The 25900-nt window shown below is 39.0% G+C and overlaps 1 protein-coding gene across 4 annotated transcripts in view; it reads left to right on the forward strand.

Moving 5' to 3' along the window:
- The window catches only part of LOC127448350 (N-chimaerin), a 106308-nt gene that overhangs the window by 61555 nt on the left and 18853 nt on the right, over nucleotides 1-25900 (forward strand). For all 4 annotated transcript variants that reach the window (XM_051710809.1, XM_051710806.1, XM_051710808.1 and 1 more), the window contains exons 7-8: nucleotides 16658-16735; nucleotides 20598-20682. In XM_051710809.1, the coding sequence (XP_051566769.1) occupies nucleotides 16658-16735; nucleotides 20598-20682 (163 nt within the window). The remainder of the gene's footprint in view (nucleotides 1-16657; nucleotides 16736-20597; nucleotides 20683-25900) is intronic.

The following is a 25900-nucleotide window of genomic DNA, read 5'->3' on the forward strand; positions in this document are numbered from 1 at the left end:
GCGTCTGCTTGACAGGAAGTCCAGGATCCAGCTGCACAGCGAGCTGTTTAAGCCCAGAGCCCGGAGTTTCTCATCTAGCTTGGAGGGCACTATGGTGTTGAATGCTGAGCTGTAGTCTACAAACAGCATTCTCACATAAGTGTTCTTTTTTTCCAGGTGGGAGAGAGCAGTGTGTAGTGTAGATGGAATGGCATCATCAGTGGAGCGGTTGTTGCGGTAAGCAAACTGCAATGGGTCAAGAGAGGGAGGCAGCACAGAGCAGATGTAATCTCTGATTAGTCTCTCAAAGCATTTGCTGATGATGGGGGTCAGAGCAACAGGACGCCAGTCATTTAAGCAAGTTATTTTTGATTGCTTTGGAACAGGCACAATGGTGGATGTTTTAAAGCATGTGGGGACTACAGACAAAGAGAGGGAAAGGTTGAAAATGTCTGTAAAAACACCAGCCAGCTGGTTTGCGCACGCTCTGATGACGCGGCCCAGAATGCCGTCTGGGCCCGCGGCTTTGCAGATATTCACCCGTCGGAAGGATCGGGTTACATCCGCTGCAGAGACGGAGAGTGAACTAACCTCTGTAGCTTCGGCTGCGAGAGCTCTCTCCGCGAGGGCGGTGTTATTTCCCTCAAAACGAGCATAAAAAGTTATTTAGCTCATCCGGGAGAGAGGCAGCGGTGTTCATGGTGGAGTTTTTATTCCCTTTAAAGTCCGTGATGATGTTAATTCCCTGCCACATGCTTCTAGAGTTGGTGGTGTTAAACTGTCCTTCAATCTTCTTCCTGTACTGACATTTTGCTGTTCTGATAGTTTTCGGAGGGCATAACTGGCTTGTTTATGCTCCTTCGCGTTCCCGGAATTGAAAGCGGAGGTCCGCACATTAAGTGCCACGCGAACATCGCTGTTTATCCATGGCTTCTGGTTCGGATAGATCCGTGTTGTTCTGGTCGGAACGACGTCCTCCATGCTCTTTTTGATGAAACACATTACGCTATCAGCGTAAACCTCGATGTCGTCATCAGAGGTGGACCGGAACATCTCCCAGTCCGTGTGATCAAAACAGTCTTGTAGCATAGAGTCTGATTGGTCCGACCAGCACTGGATCGTTCTGAGGGTGGGTGCTTCCTGTTTCAGTTTCTGCCTGTAAGCGGGCAGAAGCAGAATGGAAGAGTGGTCCGATTTGCCAATTGGTGGGCGGGGGAGGGATTTGTAGCCATCCCGGAAGGAAGAGTAGCAATGGTCCAAAACCAGTGGTCCACAACCCGTTTCAAGAGTGTAGTCCATCATTAGACCAAGGTGATGCAGGCAGAGATGAGTGAGGTGCATCGCAGTTCAACCGGCCGGTAATTTCGGTGAGGTTTATCCTAAATCCAAGGTTCAGGCAATGACATATGAAGTATCTCATGTCTTACAGTTAGAGTTGGCATCAGTTCATCCTCTGAAGTCCATCATAAAAGACCAAAGTGATGTCTGGCTAGCACCGGCTGTAGTTTGTCTTCATCATTCAGCGACACGTAGCAGTGGAGTCCAACACGAAGCAGGAATGGAGCTGGATCTGGCCGGCTCTGGTAACCTTGGAAATAAATAGAATAATATTAGCATAGATGCCATTCAATTTATTGCAGAGTTATAGATTGAGAAATGTTTCTGGTTCCAGCAGACCTACCTAAAGCAGCCCAATTGTGAGTTGAAGGATAAATTAGGTGTATGCCTGGCTAAATAGATGAGTCTTTAGTCTAGACTTAAACTTAGTGAGTGTGTCTGCATCTCGAACAGTGTTAGGGAGACTATTCCATAGTTTAGGAGCCAAATATGAAAAGGATCTACCTCCTTTTGTTCTGGTGCTCGGAGCTCTGAAGCGTCAGCCAGAAGGCAACAGTTCGAAAAGGTAGTGGGCAGGGTGAGTGGGGTTCAGAGTGATTTTTCCAGCCTTTTTCCTCACTCTGGAAGTGTATAGTTCTTGGGGGGGGGGGGGGCGGGCGGGCAACCAATAATCCTCAGCAGTCCAAATTGTCCTTTGTAGTCTTCTGATGTCTGATTTTGTAGCTGAACCAAACCAGACAGTTATTGAAGTGCAGAGGACAGACTCAATGACTGCTGAGTAGAACTTTATCAGCAGCGCCTGTGGCAAGTTGAACTTCCTCAGCTGGAAAAGGAAGTACAACCTCTGCTGGGCCTTTTTCACAATGGAGTCAATGTGTGTCTCCCACTTCAGGTCCTGTGAGATGGTAGTGCCCAGGAACCTGAATGACTCTACTGCTGCCACAGTGCTGTTTAGAATGGTGAGGGGGGTCAGTGTTGGGGTGTTCCTCCTAAAGTCTACAATCATCTCCACTGTTTTGAGCGTGTTCAGCTCAAGGTTGTTTTGACTGCACCAGCTGTTCAACCTCCCTTCTGTTTGCAGACTTATCATCATCTCGGATGAGGCCGATGACAGTGGTGTCGTCTGCAAACTTCAGGAGCATGACAGAGGGGTCCTTGGTGATGCAGTCATTGGTATAGAGGGAGAAGAGTAGTGGGGAGAGCACACATCCCTGGGGGGCACCAGTGCTGATTGTACAGGTGCTGGAAGTGAGTTTCCCCTGTCTCACAAGCTGCTGCCTGTCCGTCAGAAAGCTGGTAATCCACTGACAGATAGACTTGGGAACAGAGAGTTGGTGTAATTTATTCTGGAGTATAACTGGGATGATGGTGAACTGAAGTCCACAAAAAGGATCCTTGCATATGTCCCTGGTCTGTCCAGATGTTGCAGGATATGATGCAATCCCATGTTGACCACATCATCCACAGACCTGTTTGCACAATAAGCAAATTAAAGGGGATCTAGAAAGGGTCCAGTGATGTTCTTCAGGTGGGCCAACACCAGTCTCTCAAATGATTTCATGACCACAGACGTCAGGGCGACAGGTCTGTAGTCATTAAATCCTGTGATTTTTGGTTTCTTTGGGACAGGAATAATGATTGTGCTTTTGAAGCAGCATGGGACTTCACACTGCTCCAGTGATCTATTGAAGGTCTGTGTGAAGATGGGGGCTAGCTGGTTAGCACAGGATCGAAGAAACGCTGGTGAGACGCCATCTGGGCCTGAAGCTTTCTTCGTCTTTTGTTTCCGAAAGACACGGCTCACATCATCTTTACAGATCTTAAGTGCAGGTTGAGTAGCAGGAGGTGTTGGTGTTTGTGTGAAGTGAAGGTCAGAGTGGGTGTGGGGTGTGAGATTTGGCCTTTCAAATCTGCAGTAGAACACATTCAGGTCGTCAGCCAGTTGTTGGTCCACCACAGGGTTGGGGGTAGGAGTCCTGTAATTTGTGAGTTATTTCATGTCACTACACACTGATGCAGGGTTGTTAGCTGAAAACTTGTTTTTCAGCTAACAAGTTTAAGAAAACTTGTTTTTCAGCTTCTCAGAGTATCTTCTTTTAGCCACTCTGATTTCCTTGTTCAGTGTGTTCCTGGCCTGATTGTACAAGACTTTATCCCCACCCCTGTAAGCATCCTCTGTGGCCTGACGAAGCTGCCTGAGCTCTGCTGTAAACCACAGTTTGTCGTTGTTGAACTTTAAATAAGTCCTAGTAGGAATGCACATATCCTCACATAAACTGATATATGATGTAACAGTATCTGTGAGCTCATCCAGGTCTGTGGCTGCAGCCTCAGAAACACTCCAATCCGTACAATTGAAGCAGGCTTGTAGTTCCCGCTCTGCTTCATTGGTCCATCTCTTTACAGTCCTTACTACTGGCTTGGTTGATTTAAACCCCACACCATAATCCCCCCTCCACCAAACTTCACAGTTGGCACAATGCAGTCAGACAAGTACCGTTCTCCTGGCAACCGCCAAATCAGATTGCCAGATGGAGAAGCGTGATTCGTCACTCCAGAGAACGCGTCTCCACTGCTCTAGAGTCCAGTGGCGGCGTGCTTTACACCACTGCATCCGACGCTTTGCATTGCACTTGGTGATGTATGGCTTGGATGCAGCTGCTCAGCCATGGAAACCCATTCCATGAAGCTCCCTATGCACTGTTCTTGAGCTAATCTGAAGGCCACATGAACTTTGGAGGTCTGTAGCGATTGACTCTGCAGAAAGTTGGCGACCTCTGCGCACTATGCGCCTCAGCATCCGCTGACCCCGCTCTGTCATTTTACGTGGCCTACCACTTCGTGGCTGAGTTGCTGTCATTCCCAATCGCTTCCACTTTGTTATAATACCACTGACAGTTGACTGTGGAATATTTAGTAGCGAGAAAATTTCACGACTGGACTTGTTGCACAGGTGGCATCCTATCACAGTACCACGCTGGAATTCAGTGAGCTCCTGAGAGCGGCCCATTCTTTCACAAATGTTTGTAGAAGCAGTCTGCATGCCTATGTGCTTCATTTTATACACCTGTGGCCATGGAAGTGATTGGAACACCTGAATTCAATTATTTGGATGGGTGAGCGAATACGTTTGGCAATATAGTGTATATATATATTTTTTTTATTTTTATTTTTTTTTGCTGACAATTTCCACCTTCTGGCAGCATCACTATTTGATTTTATATTTCAAGATAAGGAGGTCTATTACTAAAATCAGTTGACTTCAGCACCCCTTGTTGCGTTACATGCCAATGATGTGAGTCCAAAAAGTGGAAAAAACACAATTTTGTGTTGTTATTCCATAGTCAAAGTGCTTATAACTCCAGAGCTATTAAAGGTGTCTTATCCTTTTATATTCATGTTCAGGACAAAATTTTCTTTTAAGGCCCTATATGGTTAAATCTCAAAGATATCGAGCTCTCAATGTGGCTCTGTTCAAAAATTGTTAAATGGTCTAAAACCAAATGTAGGTCACATGGTATGAAGCTAGTTTTTATTGTCCAACATAAGACATTTTAGAAGTTTTCATGAGAATATTGAGGTCTCTAGTATTTGTTTTCTTTGGAAGGGTGAGCACTTTGATGCTCTCATTACCGGAATGTGAAATAATGATGTATTATTTATATTTATATATCATAGGAGCACTCCCTTGATACAGCCTTTCATTTTCGTTGATTTTAATAATAATAATAAAAAAAATTATTTGTACCACCGCAGTAATCCAGTAAAAATGACTGTTACGATAATGAGAATCATCATTGCAAACCATAGAAATAGTAAAAGTGCAATGTCCGGGTGTGTTGCGGCAATGAGAATTTACTAAAATATGGTGAAGTGTCCTGAAAATAATGCCACAATCCAAAAAAAACCTTCCTAAATGCAGGCTTAATTTTTTTTAATGCAAAATATATCTCTTTCTTTTGGAATTAAATATAACCAGGACATTTTCTTGATATGTTTTGTGAGAATCACCCCTCTGCACACTTTTGTTTTTCTCACAAAAGAAAAAATATTTCAAGGCAAATCAATTCTTGATGTAAATTTATTTATGTATTTGATAAAATGCAGTTCACTGGTCATTAATCACAAAATGAACCCCTTCAGGGCCATACAAGACCCCTCTTCTTCAGCTTACCCTGCTAATGACTGTACATTTTCTTTACTTAGATATGGGAAGCAAGCATTCTTAAGCTGTATGGGTTCAAACACTTTACCAGCCCTTTTAGCACTGTCTCCAAGTGTATATGTGTGTGTTTCTGTCCTTTCTCTCCTGTCACGTGGGGGAGACAGGAATGTAGCTGAGTTGCGTAACACAATCAATTGGCGGTACAGTGTGTTACAGCCGGAGGAAGAGAAGAAAGTTAGTAGAGAGAGAGAGACAGAGATACAGGAGCAGGACTCATAACTCTTTTCATGACTCATAATTTTGCCCTCAGTAGTCTGTTTGAAAGGGATGAGATCATTTTAGATTTCTGACAGAACAGATAGAACAAATCAGAAATAAATTTAATACAATTCTTGCAAAAGGCATGTTTACACAGACTTTTTAAGTGCATAAATGCAATCCAGTAGTTGGTTTTACTGTAACTATAAAATAAAATTTTTAACATACATAAAATGTTTCAGTACACATTGTCATATGAATAACCTGTCAGTAACTGTTCTGCTTGTTTCAAGTGTCACGACATAACACAGTAACAGTACTTGGTTCATTTCGAACTGTACATGTCAGTAGTCAGATTTGTTAAAAGAAATGGCTCATGATTCTTTCTATGGTGAACCTCATTATACTGGTTGCACTGTGTTTCACACTGCAGATTAAAAAGAACCAGCTCATAAAAGTCATTCGTTAGAGAATTAGACTACACTCATTGCGTTATATGTTTCGCACTGAAGATTCTAAGGAACTGGCTCGTGAGAGTCATATGGTCGGGAATCAGACTACACGTTGCGTTGTATGTTTCACGCTGAAGATTCAAAGGAACCGGCTCATAAAAGTAATTTGTTCAAGAATCAGTCTACACTCATCGCGTTGTATGTTTCACACTGAAGATTCAAAAGAACCGGCTCATAAGAGTCATTCATTCAGTAATCAGACTACACTAGTCGCGTTGCATGTTTCACACTGTAGATTCAAAAGAACTGACTCATTGGAGTTATTCGTTCGGGATTCGGACTGCACTGATCTTGCTGTATGTTTTGCGCTGTAGTTACAAAAGAACCGGCTCGTAAGAGTCGTTCGTTCATCAGCCGGACTACACTGGTTGTGCTGTATGTTTTGTGCTTCAGATGGAAAAGAACCGGTTCATAAGAGTCACTCATTCAGGAAACGGATTGCACTTTTATTGTGTTTCGATTCAGTAGCAGGGCAACGCTGTCACTGAATTGTGCAGCATGAAAAACTGACAGTATTTTAGTATGGTGTTCAATCCACTTAAGCAAAAAAAAAAAAAAAAAGGTTCTATTTGTTTTTTACAAAACCAGTTCTGAATAAGAACCGGTTCTCGGTTCCTAACCCTAGACTTTATGCCAGACTTTTTGTGCCCTTGATGAGTGTCTAAAAGCTTTTCCTTATGAAAGCACTTAATTTGATACTCATAATCTATCTTTGTATGATATGATAAATTTATTGAACTGGATAATTCATTCTGTCAGCAAGGCTTACTTCATTCTTAAAAACCAAAGCTAGTGAGCTGCCTCCCTATATAGAGTTAAGGTATAATGGGTGCGCTTCCAACACAAAGTTCATCATGAAAATTATAATAGTATAGTAAAAAATTTCAATCTAAGAAATAATGAACTATTTTACCCAATGTTTGCGTGTGCTTATTACAGTGCTCCGTCATTAGCTTAGCAACATGCTAACATCAAATTTGATTAAATTGTTAGTTGAGTCTCCTGTGCTCTTCGAGTTAGGAGTGGTAATTGTGAGTTGCTGTCTGCATAGAGCGTTACAATTCAGTCACTTATTAAGTTCCTTATGTGTGTGTGAGAACATTGAGGATGATGATGATGCTGCCGGTGGTGATGGTAAGAAATCAGTTAAACATTCCAAGTGTAACCTGCCTCATCAGTTCTGCTTTATGTATTCATTAATCATATATGGTGTTCAGAGTGTTTGCTGCATCGTTTGATCGCCTGTGCTGAGATTATGCATCACTCAGTCCTTATGTAACGTTATATAACATAACACCCACATCAGCACAGCTCTGAATCATGTTTCTGCGTGATTTAAGTTTGTTTACGAGGGGTGGGTGATGGTAAATGGGTCAAATTTTAAGTAGTCAAATTAAGCTGTGATATTTTGAGATAAAAGAGCTTGATGTACTATGACAACACACTGCAACATGTCAAAACTACTTCAACAGTGGAAAAAGACCATTTAATGTCTTGTCTGAAATCCCCAGTTTCTGGTGTCAGAAACCCGAAACATTAGCACACGACTGTCCATATTTACATGTCAACAATGCCTATTCACTGTTCAGCAACTTGGCCCACTCAGTCACACAGTACGTTCACATGCACAATAAAAGTTTGATTTCAGTCTAAAACAGTAATTGGTCTTTTTAAAATGTTGTTGCATTGCAAATGTCAGGACTTGTTCTGGAAATGACACTCAGCCAAACGATGGTGAGGAAAAACTGTGGCACTTGTAATACAAAAGTACAGTTCAGGTTTAGTTAAATGGTTATGTTTACAATGTTTAATGTGACTTAAAGGAATATTCCGGGTTCAATACAAGTTAAGCTCAATCAACAGCATGTGTTTATATCTTATATAATTTTCTCTTTATTTGGACCTTGACGATAGTCTATTACATATCGATAGTTTATTACATATATAAATTACAATTTATTAATAATTCTTATTACAATGCTAATTTCACATGATGCCACATTTCAGTCTGATATGTTGCTGACCAATATTATTATAAACATTCCTTAAGAGACTCGAGATGTTCTAGAGAATAATACATAAATAAAAAATTATATTAATAATGCAATGAAAATAAACACTTCTTGCAGAAAAGAAATATCAAATAAATATAAACACTTCTTACCCAAAAAAATGTAGCCGAATTAATGTAGAGAGTATCTTTTGGCTTTCATAATATTCTTTTGCAAGCTTCATTTTGAGGTAAAACAAACTGCTATTATTGCGAGTGATTATCGTCGTGCGACACAGTTTGCATATTATATTTTTCTGCTCCGTGTTTGGTTTTGCGAACCGTCCTTCACCACATATGTCACACCTGTTTTAATAACAAGCTCCTCTTCATTTCCTTGACTTGTTTAGGAGTCCTCCCGTTCTGTGGAGATGTTTCTTCAGTGTTATTCCTGCTCCAGACATAGCGCACGCAATGCTCACATGAGAAACAGATGCGCATGTCAGATGAGAAGCATTTTAAACACTTATGAAACGCAGAACACTAGATGAATGTCATTGAATTTGTTTGGGCGGCCGGCAAATTTTTTTTTAAACCTTAAGTCCATAGCCCTATTTGGACGACGGTTATTTTACATGGGGACGTGAGGTATTTCCAGCATTTACAGGGGGTAGTCAGTGATTTTATTGTCGTCCGAATCCAAAACGTCTGTTTTTCTCCTACCTCCTGCGAGTTTGACAAACACCAAGGTCGTGTGGTAATTTAATTACCGTCCGAATCCACATCTCTGAGTTTATAATCCAAAAGCTATTTTGGAAATCCTTTTTGACCACTGCTAAGTGCCGTACGTTTGCGCTATGTGTGGTAACACCTCTGGCGGTAATGAACAGCTGTGAAAGTTGCAGGATTGTGCAACAGAACTTTTTGAAATAATTCACAATAATAAAATGACATCGCTGCTCCACCACAGTGAGTGGGAACTCTTAAATAGACGGGAAAGAAAAACGAGAGCCAGATCACATAAACTTTTGAAATGGTCCATTATTATGGCAGTGCAACCGGTCCTACTCGACCCGCTCTGAATGGGATTTGAACCGGTGTCTCCGGTGTGGGGGGCGGGCACACTAACAAGGAGGCTAAAGGCTACAGCCTCTAGCGTCAGTCGCTAGTGCACCTCTTGAGGCCAGGGGAATGAGGTTTACACACTGCACAGCTACCAACCAGCTGGCTCCCGTTACAGCAGAAATGTAATAAAATTGTAATATATCACATTTTAATGTAGAAACATTTACTAAATACATTTATACACAGGGCTTGCACGACTACTCATTTATACGGGCCGAGTAGTCGTAGAAAGGTTGCTGGGTTAATGTCTGTCTTATTTAAAAGGTTTCATTTCCACCTCCACTTTTTAAACACTGACAGATCATTCCAAATGATGTCATTTTGATAGATAAAACATAAGAAAACCATTTTTACCATAGCTCCTCAAATTTCATTTGAACTATCTTTACTGTCCATGATATGTGGCCTTCTATACCTCCTTGCGTGTGCTTAGGAGGTGATGCAGGTGACGAAACATCCGTACCCCCATTGACAGATTTATTTGGCTACGTTGATAAACAGTCTTGTCCCTACAGTTTCTTGATTGGTTTAATTGCTCTTTGCAAGAACTTTGGCTTGCTCCGTATGTGAAAATGTACACTGTAAATGTCCACAGTGCTGTCCCTCATGCTTTAAAATTTTTATTTTCACGTTAGCGTAATTCCAAACATATTTAAACGCAAATACAGTGGACACAGTTTGTGGATAGATGAATTTTCCATATAACAAGCGCAACTGCAATCATGTGATCGATAAAACGTCTCGCTCATCCCCCGTGATTTAATTGTCATCTGAACACATGAGTTTTATCACAGAGGAGCCATGAAAATGTATTTTTACAGACGCCACCCTGAGAAACAATTGCCGTCCAAATAGGGCTCATGTTTCTTAAATTCTCTTAGTCTCACGTGAAGCCCTCCTCACTGATAGATAAACCCATGCTGCCCACATTAATATTTACATATCACGATGTACACGATACAACAAAATCTCTATCGATTGACACTTTATATCGTTGCCACGATATATATCGTCATATCGCCCAACCCTAAGCGATACAATCAGTTTTGGGTGAGAAACTCCTTTTCCACTATAACACTTTAACAGTTTGATTTGACCCTTTTGTTGGAATATTCCAGGTTCAGTACAAGTTAAGCTTTATGGGCAGCATCTGTCACGTATCTATCATCAAAGAGAAAATAAATGGGACTCTTCCAAAATAATGGAATAATGTGAACAGTAATGCACTTGTAATGGATTTATCTTGGTCAAATGTACAGCACTGTGACTAAATGTTTAAAATATGAATATCTCTTTTTTTTTTTTTTTTTTTTTTACTTTTCAAAAGTATAACCATAACACTTCAACATGAGAATAATGTGACCAACTGACCAACATTTTTGAAACTGCCCAAGAGCCAGTTAACCCAAGAATCGACCTTTGAATGGCTTACTTTAGTTGGCTCTACATATTTAGCTGAGATAGCTGAAAGTATTTCAATATTAGGAAGACTGCCACATCACAAGTCAGCAGATGAACAAAGATATGGCCAAATTGTGTTCGTTTTTGTGTCTGTGCATGAGTTTTTTCACCCCCTCTCTGAAATAAACTTCCTCAGAGAACATCAAACTCATCTAAACCCATCAGGTGTTTGGTGTCGAGGTGAATAAGTGATCGCGCAGATGGACTTTCACTGGTCTCGTTTTGGGAGAAGAAAGGAAATGGGCTACATTTAGCCATTCTTTGCCTCTGCCTGTTTTATGACTAGCGTTTTGCGCCAGACACATTTGAGGAACCAGAAGATCAATCTTGTCAATTAGAGATCGGTCAAACAGCCCACTTCCTGCCAGACAGATGGCCAGACACAGCAGTATTCAAACTCCCTGCTGCCATGCAGGGGAGCCGTGTCCATATGAAAGGATCTGGGTTGCTGTGTGAACCCACCTGGCGCAGGTATCCATCAGGGTGTGAGGGCTCCGTCAGGTGTCCTGCGGGATCGGCACCATTGGAGGTTTCAACGCTGAGTGTTTCATCTTTGCTTGAGCGGTTTCATCTTCTCTGCCTTGGTTTGGCTTATTGATCTGAAAGCCAATGGGCGTGAGGTCTCTTAACCATCTCTCCATTTCTGCTTTTCACTCTCTGGGGTTGCAGAGAATCCAGTCCTCTGGTATTGATCAAAGGAAAACGCATACTGTGTTGGCATGTCTGGATCCAGCATACTGCTTTCAGAGGAGGAAGAGGATGAGTAATCAGACTGAGACGAGAGAAAGATTGAGTGTATTTGATTTTAATTAATTCAGAGACAGTATATAGAGGAGGCAATGGACCACTTGTAACAAAAACGAATGAGAGAAATAGCAATGCTAAATATGGCAGTTGTAGGAATGAAAGTCTAGCCTTTCAGTTGATATAGATATTGTCTGTTTATTTATTTATTTACTCATGAATGTGCAGATACATTGGCTTGGCCAGCTTGGGGAAAAAAAAAACAAATTTTTTTTTTTTTTTTTTTTTTTTTTGCTTGATTCAAGCAACATTTATGCTACAATTGTTGTCAGGTTTTATAGATGATTTGAAGTGTTATTGAAGCATAATGTTTAAGGAATGTTCCGGGTTCAAGACAAGTTAAACTCAATCAACAGCATTTGTGGCATGATGTTGATTGCCACAAAAATGTATGTCGACTCGTCACTCTTTTTCTTGAAAAAAAAAAAAAAAAAAGGCCAAAATCTGGGTTCCAGTGAGGCACTTACAATGGAATTGAATGGGGTCAATCAGTAAATGCTAAAATACTCACTATTTCAAAAGTATAGCCACAAGACATAAACAGTATGTGTGTTAACATGATTTTAGTGTGATAAAATCATTTACTAACCTTTTCTGTGTAAAGTTATAGCCAATTTACAACTTTGGTGCCATTATGACGTAATGCTGTAAACCCTAAAACCTTAAAATGACCATAAAAATATTGATTCAAACAACTGTACAGCTCAAATAATACACACGTTTTACCAGAAGAATTAATGTAAGTGCTTTTATAAAATCAAAGCTTCATATTACAGTCTTTAAACCCTTACACTCTATTGTAAGTGCCTCACTGTAACCTCGTGTTAGTTCATCCCAATACTGGGGTCTTACCACACACACAACAGTAAGGCTGCATCGATACAGTCATATATCAGTATATCACAATACTGTCTCTTACAACATTGTATCGATACTTTAGATCCCTGTAATCTATTTATGTATTCATATCATTGAAAAATTGAATTGAAACTGATCCTGCAAATTCACTCTTTTGCTGCCGTTTCAATTGCGATAATGGACTTTCCCATCACCAGTGACATATTGGGATTTTGTGCAATCAATGGGGAAATTCAGTTTTCTCAGGGAGTATCTGAAATAAAAGAACAGCACAATAACGCTGCGGCATGGTGTTATAGATGCTGAATGAAGCATCACACCTGGATCTAGAGGTGTCTTAAATCTGAGATTAATAAATCAGATCATATATAGTATAGGGTACAAAACACTGAAACAGAGACACTGATTACAAGTCATCTCTATCTGATCTTTTTGGGAATGAACCACAACCTTTTGGCTGGTGCTGTCATTGTGATTTATGAAGGCAGATCTGGAGGATCAGAGGGGTGAGAGAGGGGAAGGACTGTGATGTGCTTGTGTATGAAGCAGGAAGTTGACTTAATTGCACACAGTGAGCAGGACAGGGAAGGCCTGGCAATGCTTAGTGTCCAGTAAAGAAATTCAATTCTTTTTTTGGTTAAAGGATACAGTAATGTAGAGGCAGCCGGTCATTAACGCAAAATAAATCCAGAAGCGGAGGACTCTTGTTTGACCCTGAACGACCGGCTGACAGTACAGTATCGCATTTATTACACGGCGGCTTACTAAATAAATACATAAAATGAAATACTGCTTTGAGTTCAAATAATTTTTTTATGTGAAAAGAGAGCTCAGAGTGATACGTTAGATAGGGATGGCCGATATAACGGTTAAATCATTAGACCAGTCAATATGTGACAACCGTATCGTTTTTTTAAATTTTTTATTCATCGATTAAACAGTCAAGATTAGAATTACTGCTGCTACAATTAACTAAGGGTGAAAAGTGTCAATTATAGCAATCCATGTAGGTCTTCACATATTTAAAAAATGTTCTATTTAACGTGTGTTTTTGCTGCGGTTGGGCATTGTAGCCAATCACAGACAAGTCTGTTACTTGCTTTCTCTGGTTAATAAATTCAAAGTTCAAAGGAGAGGTTTTTTGTTTTGGTTATTCATCTAAGAGGGCCAGTGTGAAGTTGATCGTTTTGGCACTTCTGAGGCCTTCTGATGTTTAAAACAGCAAGTAATTCAGGAAAGCCATCATGAAGAATACAGCATGATGTAGATCCACCTAAAATAAGTATTTTAATGTAAATTCTATTAATCGAAATTAATCGCAATTACAATATCAAGGGCAATAATAGTTCAGTTGGATTTTTTTCATCGTGCACCCTAACGTTTATGTAAAATGCTGCTGCATGTTAGATAGACGTGCCGATATTCTGTAATATGGTATACCGCGATAATTAAAATGCATGGTTATGTGATCGTGGACACTTCAAAATACTGTGAAAAAAAGCTATTTGCAAATTTTTAAAAAAATATAATGCTAAATACTATTTTAATTACCGGTAATAATTATTTATGCATGGTAAATTTTAAAGGAGACCTATTATGCCCTTTTTTACAAGATGTAATATAAGTCTCAGTTGTCCCCAGAATGTGTGTGTGAAGTTTCAGCTCAAAATACCCCACGGATCATTTATTATACCATGTTGTAAATACCTCTTTTTGGGTGGAATCAAAAACACGCTGTTTTCATGTGTGTCTCTTTAAATGCAAATGAGCTGCTGCTCCCCACCCCCTTTCTGGAAGAGGGCTGTGCCTTTACAGCTCATGCTTCGGATACTACAGCAACAACAAATCGAAAACTCTCTTATGTTCATAGAAAATGTACATAGTTTTCAAAAAGACAATCACCTTATTGTATTGTGCATAATAAATGTGCAGTTATGAATTATACAGACAGTAAGCGTAAAAATAACGACATAGCTCTGTTCTCCGTGAATACAGTCCGAGACAATGGTAACTTTAGCTGCATTAGCCGTGGAATCAGCTAACAAGCACATTCGGAAAGGCGATTTGCAAACATTAACAAAATATAAAGTGCGATACTAAAACTGGAACACGAACAGTTGGTACTGATCTATGCTTGAGAATCAAATTTTTGGAAATGCTTTATATTGACCCTCATTCACAAATCAGTCCGGTGTAAAATGATTTGCACAAACATACACGAATTTTGGGATGTTTTGGGGCACATTTTCTTCAAAAACAAAACTTGTCAAAACTTGTCATCTTCAGTGTCTCTGCTGGGAGTACATGAAGACTCTTATGTTCACTTTTACAGCCAACAACAGAACACTATGACGCTTACGAAGTTGAGACATTATTCTTCTCACTGTAGCTGCTCCAGTACGGAAAAAAATGGCGGACTGTGTGTAGAACACTCGGGGGAAGATCTATGATAATAGGGTGGAGTCCGTCACCAGTCGTGGGCGTGGCCTGCTCTAAAGTGACGTCACTTTAGAGCGGATACGAAAACCAGTCATTTGGAAACACTGTTTTTGATTAATAGAAATATAAGAAAGAGGAGTGGGTGGACTTTTAACATTGTAGGGTGGTTCTGTACACACACTGTCGACTCACATTTATGTTCAAACACTATGTAAAAGTGAATTTTGCATAATAGGTCCCCTTTAATATAATTTTAAATATTTTGTCATATTTATGGACACTGATAATTTAAAAAAAAAAAAAAAAAAGAAACATGCACGAGAAGCATGACTGAATATTTTCATTATGTACCAAGTTAAAAGGTCCCCTGTTATAATTAACAGGGAATTTCTTTCATATGTAAGCAAAATGGACATTTTAACTGAAATATACCACATATGAATTGATAACGAATCGAATTAAGAGCTTGTGAATCAGAATTGAATTGGGAAATCTGTATCAATATCCAGCTCTAATAATCATGATTATTTTGTAATTATGATTATTTTTTTAATCCATCATTAGTTTCTTTTGCGGAAACTTTTTCTCACAGTCTTGGATGAGAGCGCTTTCATTATACTTTCATTTACTTATAAACACCTTTTGTTATTTTTGAGTACTTTTGAATCACTTTCCATAAAATAGAATATTGTGATATGAATTTCTACGGTTTAATGGTAATTATACTTAAATATTTGATATTATATTTATATGATATATATATTTGATGCTGCGATGGACCAATCAGAATGAAGTGTTCCATAGAGAATAAGAAGTATAGATATTGGATTGTGGTTTTAGTACATTGATAAGATTGTGGCTTTGTGCTTTTATTAGTGAGTATGAGCTCATTCACCTCTCATCACCGTCCCACTCCTTATCATCTACCCCTACGCCTGTCTCTCTCTCTCTCTCTCTCTCTCTCTCTCTCTCTCTCTCTCTCTCTCTCTCTCTCTGCCCACTCATGCAGTGGATTGGGGAGGGGGATGTCCGCTGTAGAGGCGGGGTGAGTTCTCTGATAAACCCCAGCCAGCTCTGCTGGGATTGGCTGGTTTGAGATGTGTAATTCAGTGTGACTGTCACTGGGTCCTCCCCCGCCCATCTCTCTCTCTCTCTCTCTCTCTCTCTCTCTCTCTCTCTCTTTGAAGCAGCGTTCCAGAGAGGATATCTGCTGCTCACAGGCAGGACGGGATTAACTCAACAACTCACCTCATCTGCATATAGAGGCTTAGGGAGTACGACACAGGGGCTTCATACACATGCACAGACTGTCTCTGACTCACATCAGAGGACGCTTTCACACCCATACACATACGTTTGTGGAGGAAACTCTGTTTGGGCTATCTGGACTTTTTTTGGTCTATTTGGAGACGTTCATGTTGGTTTGGCATCCTTATTCGCCGATTTCCGTTAAACAATGTAGAATGGTCTGTTAAGGCATTGGCAGGAAGTTTATCTTGGAGTCTGTGTCATAGTCGGTCTCTTTGCCGTGGAATCGGTCTTTAAGCGTGCGAGATGCCGTCCCGTGAGTCCTACGTGCTCCATGAGGAGGAGAAGTCCCTGGTGCACAAGGCCAAGGCAGAGGGCAGGGAGCAGGGGATGGTGGCCGCGGCTCTAGGGATGAAAATGAGTCCTCAGAAACCTCCTGCCGCACTCTGGCAGCCTCTCAAACTGTTTGCTTATTCACAGCTCACGTCGCTGGTCCGCCGAGCCACGCTGAAGGAGAGTGAACGCGCACCCAAGTATGAGAAAGTCCACAACTTCAAGGTAAGAGTCCTCAAAAGCTGTTGGTTATGTGACTGAAACTTATTATGTTTACATCAAGACATTTATTAAAGTATACACTGTACATAACTCTGTAAGATAATTCTGACTTGTTTTCAGAGAATATATCTTGAATCAAGTTTATTTTTCTTTACCCCAAAATTAAGTTAAAGAATTTTGCTAGATTTTGGTTCAAATAAGAAGCATCTATTTACAAAAGGGTTAAGAGAAATAAACTAAATTCAAGACAAGTCTCTAAAAAGTCTCACAGTTTTGTAATGTGTATTGTTTTACAGATGTTTTGATATTTTTACTGGCAAATGAGACAAAAATACCCATTTGATGTATGAAAATACATAATTTGATGTAAAAAGTACTCATACTTGCATTCATTAACAATTCATCTTAATATGGTTCAAATATAGCAACTAATATTGTTTATGGTCTCTATCTTATTGTTCACTTGAGAGCTTTTCTTGAAACCCATCAAGAAAATGTCCATATTTAACCCCAAATCAATACAAAAAAAAAAAAAAAAAAACATTTTTCATTACCGTAACACACCCAGACATTTTTCTTTTACTATCCCCATTGTTTTCCATGATGATTCTCATTACTGAAGCATACATTTATATATATATATATATATATATATATATATTTTTTTTTTTTTTTTTTTTTTTCTCTGCACTGCAGTAATGAGAGTATCATAATGACCATCTTTTTTCACATAGTGGTAATGACAGTCGGGGGGTAAAATGTGTTACTGCATGAAAATTGCGTAAAAAATCTTAATGGTCCGAAAAATATGCTTTATTTTCAATATATTCGTATTTTTTTCTTTTGATTTTAGAGTAAACTAGGACATTTTTATGACACATTTCATGAGAATAATCCCACTTACTGTTTGGGGTGTATCAGAATTGTATTGCATTTTTACAGAAAATGTAATTTTACCGTGATTCATAACAATTTTAAGTAAATATTTGCTTGTTATGACTCACTTCTGGCACATATGAGGATGTTATGCAAATTGTACCCAAATGTGATTTAAATACGTCCCCAGGGATGTGTTGTTGCCGTGGTAGCGGGTGCAGGCTCTGGAGACGGTTTGTTAAAGTTACCATAGTATGAGTTTTGAATCGGTTTTAGGTGGGTTATTTACAGCCAGTTTAGCCAGATGTTTAGAAAAGTGTAGGTTTTTCTGGGTTTGTATCAGACCCAGGATAAATAGAGATAAAGAGATAGAAACAGGCATAGAGAGAAAGAAAGAGAGAGAGAGAGAGAGAACTCTGTTTATACACAGAGCAGCACACCCAGAGAGTGACCCTTTAAAGTATTTAGTGAACAAACACCAGCTAAATTCATCAATTCAATTCAGTCTGGCTGTAGAGACGGGTCGACAGAGCTGGAGACCCAGAGAGAACAGACTGTGTTCACACTGCACTCAAGGAGTCATAGATGAACTACACTGAGTGCAGTTAATATGAGAACATTAGAAACACACTTTACACTCATAGAACAGACACTGCCTGAATTCAGCAGAATGAGTAATATAGAGAAACTCTCATGTTCTTGGAGAGAAGACTGAATGTATACGTAGATTTAGCAGCAGAGTATATGTCTTCTCGTCATGATCTGAGGGAGAGAGGGTGACCCCTCACTAAATACTGAAAGTGTCAGTTTAATTTACTGTTAGTCATTGTTCTCTGTAGTTACTTCTCTTTACACTTTGTACACTTACCTGTATGTATGCTTATTATTCTTCTTATTATTATAGAATTCTTTGGCAACATTGTATGCAGTCATGCCAATAAAGACAGAGAGAGAGAGAGAGAGAGAGAGAGAGAGAGAGAGAGAGAGAGAGAGAGGTTGTTTGGGGTGACAGATGGAGAGATTAGAAACTGATAGAAGATTGGTAAACATGGCAGTGATTCCTCCTTTGGTTTCTATCATCAGCAGGTACTGCTGCTCCCTCACTCCCCCCCTCCTTTATTTTCAGTTGGTCTGGAGAGTCCTGACTGAGTCTGAGGTACCACACAACCTCACAGACTGCTGACTCCACAAAGAGCTCTTTCTACTCCTTTCTTTCTCTCATGCTTTCTTTTTCTCTGCATCTCGTGGTTATTAGTCATTTAGCAGAAGCTTTCCCAATGCTCAGATACTTTAATGTCTGCTTTGACTCGTCTCATACGGACATTTAGTGAAAGATCTTAAGTTATTATTGATAGAAATTTAGATCAAAGTACCATTAGTCTTTTTACCCAATAAAACCCTATAAGTTAGGGGTCATTTACAGTCAGCCAGTTATTATCAAAACATAAACCTCCAACGTGAAGCAGAGGGGGCTTTTATCACCTTGAAGGGGTTTATTTTGTAATAATGATGGGCTGTCTGTATATTGTCCTGCTTATCACATGGCTACTTAAATAAGTGGAACTGAAATATTGATTTGAGTTGAAATTATTTGATTATGTGAGACGAAAGGCATCCCATAGTGATTCAAGGGACATGAAATCATGCCTGGAACAACGGCCAATAAGAACGTTTAGTGATCATTATACTGAAATATGTGGCCGCAGAATTCAGCGATTGACCAATCAGAATCAATCCTCCTAAAAAGCCGTGCAAAAATAGGATTTAACATTTAAAAAAATATCAGAAAAAGAAGGGCTGTCAAATTAACATTTAGTACATTTAATTAAATAAAATTGTTGCTCTTTAATCTTTTTTTTTTTTTTTTTTACCATCGAAGCAATTCTAGCTTGAAGTACCAACTTCGGGGTGAATTCACTAAACAGTGGTGGCACTTCTGTTTGTGGTATTTCAGTACAAAAACCTGCCAATTATTCACTATCAACCCACATGAAATCTGAGCATGCGCAGTAATCATCGCTGAAGTTGCGCTGCGTCTTGAGTATTTAAATGAATCCAGTGTCATTCCTTTCCACGCAAACGCGCCTCCTTTCGATGTAAATTAGGCTCATTATAGATTGCAAAATGCAAAATGGATTGCTGTAGACTGTAGGCCAGTGACAGGTTTCTGTTTAATGATATGGAGATTAAACATATAATACAGTATAGTGACATTTAAAGCCACTTTTTGTATTGTCGAATCAATGCTTTACTCATTTACCACAATAATGCAATGTATTTTAATTATCTGATATTAGACTTTCAATTTCATTCAATTACATTAGAAAACTTATTTTTTTCATTATATTACATTTATATATGCAAATAATGCAGTATATTGCGATTCATTCAATTAATTAGTTGGCACATCAAGTAATTAATTTGATTAAAACTTTTAATTGATTAACAGCCCTAGAAAAAAGACCTCTATCAGTGCAATTTCAAAGTCTTCAATTTTGCAAAGTCTTCTGTTTCATTAACAGCTAAAATGTGTAAATGTTTAATCGTTTCCATTCCTCGGTTCTTTTGATATGTAAATAGGGCACTTCTCAGTATAGTCTGCCGGTGTCAGTTTCATGTACACTGATTTCATCATCTACAGTAAGATGGCATTTCAGCAAACCCTTCCAGTTTCCTCTGCCAGACCTAGAGGGGCTGCAATAGGAGCTCAGAGCACCAGCGGTCCGACCCGTAGGAGGTGTTTCCACATTTCTGATTGGACGAGCTGTTACCTGGTGGAGAGGAGAGAGCAGAGCTTGATTAATGCCCTCTCTCTCTCTCTCTCTCTCTCTCTGCTGATTAATTGTGATTGGATTAAACAGCAGTCAGATTTGACACGGCTCTTGCGTCTCTGATCACACATTAATCTTTATTAGCAGGTTTAAAAGACTAATTGGAGCAGAAGTTATTATTGTGTTGTATATGATTGTGTTTGGGTGTTGTATCACAGGTGCACACCTTCAGAGGGCCACACTGGTGTGAGTACTGTGCCAACTTCATGTGGGGACTCATCGCTCAAGGAGTCAAATGTGCAGGTAAATGAACAGACAAACCCAAATGCAAATAATTGACCATGATAATCATAGTTTCCAACATAATTCCACAGTTTCAACAAGCATTGTTACTTATGTAAAACCATAATATAATGTAATGTAATATAATATGAGATATGATATGAGATGATATATTTGATCTGGGATCACCTTCAAACAGTCACACATCACTCATACAATCCAAGTAGCTTTCTGAAGCATCATTTCAATTTATTTTCAGTGGTGGTTAACACCATGTACATTTTCATATTACTAGAAGAATATAAGCACTATGGCTCTGTGGCATTATCAACATTGCTCTGTTTGGACAGCCCAACACTGGCTCAAGCAATAACACGCTTTAGCCACCACTTTTTCAGCCGTCTTGGTTCCAGAAGTATTTTTTTCCATTAATTTTTGTTTTCATAGACTCCATAAAATCCTTCATAAAACAGTTCTAAACCATGAACCAAACCAACCAGCTCCGAGGTGAATCACAACATTACAAACTTTGATTTGAAGCAAAAAAAAAAGTATTTGAAAATCGGACAAAAAGACAAAGGTGTGCACTTACTGTCTGTCATGAGGGAATGAACTACAATCCCATGAAGCATTGTGAATGACATAATGATTGAAAAATATACAAGTATTGATGTAAATTTGTTTATTGTAAGTACAGATACAATATATTTTAAGATAATTGCTAAATATTCAGACATATTTATAAATAAAGAAGTAGTTTTACAGTTTATGTGGTCACTGCAGAGCTCTTTTGGTGCACTTTGTTAGCCGCAGTTCTCTGATTGGTGGATCTTTCTCTTCAGGATCATGAGTAGTTTCATTTTTCACCACAAATTATGCTTTTAATAACAATTTATTTTTTCAAAGAAGTTGAAATAATGTGGACTGATGGTGTCAACAAATACATATACCATCGATTAACAACCTCAGAGCTCACAGTAGGTCTGTCTTTAAAGATGTATATGTATTAATTACAAATGAATTCCCTTGTGGAAAATGAATGGGATTTTTACCTCTGAAACCAGACAGTGGGGCGTGGCTACCTGTTTTGCTGATCAACGGCAGTGCTTGAGAAACCTGTTTGAAAACAGTCATTATATTTGCAGGTCCACTAATGGCGCAGAACTTACAGATTTAAGAGGAAGGTTTCTTGTTTAAAAGAACTGTACCAGAATCAGCCAACTGTTCCACAACAATGCTAATATTTTAAACCATGCTTACTATTGTCAACCAAAACTATGCAAGTATGTCCTCCAGGACTACTCCTGAAGGTGCGTGCTTGATGTCGCTTATCAGCCATCAGTTGCTACATATACATTCATATGATTTTATAGGGATGTAGGAATGGTTTGAAAAGTGGTCAGGACACATTAAGGACAACGGTCTTTAAAAAGCAATGATTACAGGATCTCCCAAGAAGTGGGCGTCCACTACAGTTATGATGATTGCTACGCCCCTGTGTTTGTAATATAATGTATGTGTTAACCTGCACTCTCTAAGCACCCTCTAAAGTGTTCAATAGTTCCTTGTGAGTGCATAAGGGCAGATTGGGGCTTGTATAAGGGACTGAAGGGAGGATTCCTCAGTAAGGTTGTGATGCTAAGCAGTGATACTTGTGTTTATTCACACACACGATGAGTGTGTTGGAGTGCTTGAGATTCAGAGCTCATATAGGTCACAGTGTTCACTCTGCCTGATGTATATGCGAATGCTCATTAGCCTGTAGAGTGAACATAGACTGGCCTACATCCAGAGGAAACCGATTGTTCTGAGCAGTGAAATGAGAACACATCCTGACCATAACAGACAGAAAAAGACATTTCGAATATACTTTGGATCACTTGTACAGAGAAACATTGGTAGTGGAGATGAAATACAGTTGGGAAGTTGACGTCCTGTGGTGTGACATGTTATAGTCCATTTAAAACTAGTTTAATTTTGCTATCACTTTTATACTTATTACAGTGTGCATGCAGCTTTTATGAGCTCATATTAATTGAGAGACTACATGGAATATTTGTACTTTCAAAAATTAATTTCTCACACTGCTGGAGCATTTAAATTGAACTAATGATGGCGTAATTATAAGATTTTTTACTTTATTGCTAGTTTAAATTAATCATTGTTTTCATACTGTAATTGTTTTCTTTATCACCCCTTTTTTATATATATAACCATCATTTTCAGCGCATACAAACAGTTGGCTAGTGGTTAATCTGGCTTCGTTCTTCTGCAAGGAATGATAACATGGTTGGTTGTGTGTGATTTAATGATTTATTTATTGGATAATGTGAGCGACACGTATGTTTTCATGAACAGGCCTCATGCATAATGGATGAATCTATTCTGAAAGCAGCTTGTGTTCAAAAACCCTTTATTCTAAGACCTCTTTTACGCTACTTGTTTCCACCTCATTTTCTCACCTCTCCCCCATTATTCCCTCTCTCTCTCTCTCTGCATCTCTCTCTCGTTCTGTGATGCCACCAGAAACTAGGGCAGTGAAATCTCATTTGACGTAGATATTTGCATTCAACATTGTGTGTGTGAGAGAGAGAGAGACTGAGCTGTTATTTTGGCTGGCTGCCTGTGTGCCAGCCCCAGTGCCCGGGCATGTTGTGCCACATTGCCACATAAGAGGATAAATCCTGCCTCCTCCCCCTCAGCCGAGTCCATCATGGTAGAGACTGAAAACAAAGCTGGCATATCTTTATAATGAGAAGAGGGGCTGAGAGCTCACAAGCAGCTCCACTTCACACACACACACACACACACACAAATTAAAATTCAGGGCTCATAGGCGCACTGGGTCACAGAGTGTGTGTGAGAGGGAATTTCAAGATAGAGATGCAGCACTGAATCAAAATACTCTCACAATGGAATAAGAAGAACTCTGAATAGACTGTGATATTTGCCTTCATTACAGTTTTGGGTAGCACTTTAAATAAAGCCTGTACATGTAATGCATTATAAAGGTGTTTTAGTTATTCTAAATCGCCTATTAATTATTCTGCATATTCTAAATTCTGGTCATTAGGGTATTGCGAGTCTTCTCGAATGTTCTTCTCTTATCACTCTGTGATCTCCATAAGTGAGCTAATAAAATAATTTCAACTCAAATACAATTTTTTATGTCAATTTGTTTATTTGGCAAGTAGTCAGACTGTGATTTTTGTAATATAAACACTAACAGAACTCGGAGGATGAATTCAGCTGTTTCTGGAGACTTCACATTCTCTTCCTTGTCACAAAATATCATTCAATGCAAATCGATATTTCCTATTCATTTGATTATTTATTGGTAGGTAGCCATGTGATAAGTGTGAGAGTGTGCAGTGCATTCAGAAAGTATTCAAACCCCTTCATTCTTTTCACATTTTGTTATGTTGCAGCCTTGAGGCCTTTTCACACCGAACGCGAACCTTCGACGCGATATCTCGCCACCATTACATTTTTTTTACGGAAACAATGGATTCCTAACAAGCTCTTTACACCTTAGACTACACTGATGCGAGTGTGTCCTGATAGTCATCTCTTCAACTGAGGGTCAGGGGTCACCTTCGCAGCACTTGCACAAGGGATCAGCAGACCTCAGCTGACAGAAAGAATGCATTAGAGACGTGCCCTCTTTTAGTGTCCGTCTCCTCCACTTATCAGATCCCTCACTCTTTTTCTTCAAAAATAATTACAGTTCTGCATGGCTGAAGTCTCATGACAACAGAGCTGCTCAAGGGGCCATTTTTTAATCACACACTGCAGAATCTTCACATAAGTCAACCAGACTAAATTCAGTATTTGCACTGAAATATTTAGAATAGACTTCATTCTAATTTTAGGAGCCAAAGGGGGGAATAATTATCCGCACTTATTGTGTTGCACTAAAAAAGAAAATAATTCTGCTACCGATTGTGTTTTTAGGCACTCATATTTGTATCCAGATCTATTAATTTATTCAAAAATACTTTTAAATGCAATTCATACTGACAATGGCGTCACCTCCTCTTTGATGAACATGTTTTCAATTTCTAAATTATAATTCATTTTGATATTTTTTTTTTTAGTTGTTGTTGTCAAAATGGTCAATGTGGTTTAACCCTCCTGAGATCGTAATGAGGAAAAAGTATTTTTTTTTTATTTTTTTTTTTTTTGCAGTTTTGCTTTAAAAATATTTATGTTTTAAAAAAGTTTCTGATCTCCCCTTGATTGTGTGCCAAGGTTGTTTTAAAAATATCAGATAATTTGACCTGATAATGCAAGGTTAGTTCAGGTTGTCAAATGGTATATCTCCAAAAAACTTAATGATATTAATGATTTTCAAAAGCACTGAAACAACACCTATTCTATAATTAACATATTTTGATTTTCGAAATAAGTAATTTTTATATTTTTTGTTGTCAAATATGTCAATGAGGTGTAACCATCCTGAAATCATAATGATCATAATTATATATATATATATATATATATATATATATATATTGGCAGTGTTGTTTTAAAGTATTAATATTAAAAAAAAAAAGTGTTAGTCCCCCAGAACTGTGGTCAGTAAGTCTAATAAAATATTTTGTAAAAATTGAATAATTTTATGACATTGCAAGTTTAATTCAGGTTGTCGGTATAGCTCCAAAAAAACATTTGGCACCAAAGCAACACACGTTCTCATGAGGAAGAATCAAGACTTTCACTGTAAAATTACATTATTTGTATTTGTTTTTTTAGGGTTAGGAAAACTTATAATATGATGCATAAGTCATGTGAACTACTTTTATTATATTTTATGATCCTTTTTTTAATCTTTAATATGAGGCACTATCTGCACTGCCATTGTATTGAAAAGACTGACCACGATAATTATTAAAACATCTCTTTTTAGGGGGCCTGGGTAGTTCAGCGAGTATTGACGCTGACTACCACCCCTGGAGTCGCGAGTTCGAATCCAGGGTGTGCTGAGTGACTCCAGCCTGGTCTCCTAAGCAACCAAATCGCTCTCGGTGAGGCGCATGGTGAGTTGTGCGCGGATGCCACGGAGAATAGCGTGATGCCTCCACACACGCTAGATCTCTGCGGTAACGCGCTCAACAAGCCATGTGATAAGATGCACGGATTGACGGTCTCAGACGTGGAGGCAACTGAAAGTCACTATGTCACCACGAGGACTTAGAGCGCATTGGGAACTGGACATTCCAAATTGGGGAGAAAAGAA

Source organism: Myxocyprinus asiaticus, chromosome 11 (genome assembly GCF_019703515.2).
Source record: "Myxocyprinus asiaticus isolate MX2 ecotype Aquarium Trade chromosome 11, UBuf_Myxa_2, whole genome shotgun sequence".
NCBI classification, from domain to species: Eukaryota; Metazoa; Chordata; class Actinopteri; order Cypriniformes; family Catostomidae; genus Myxocyprinus; species Myxocyprinus asiaticus.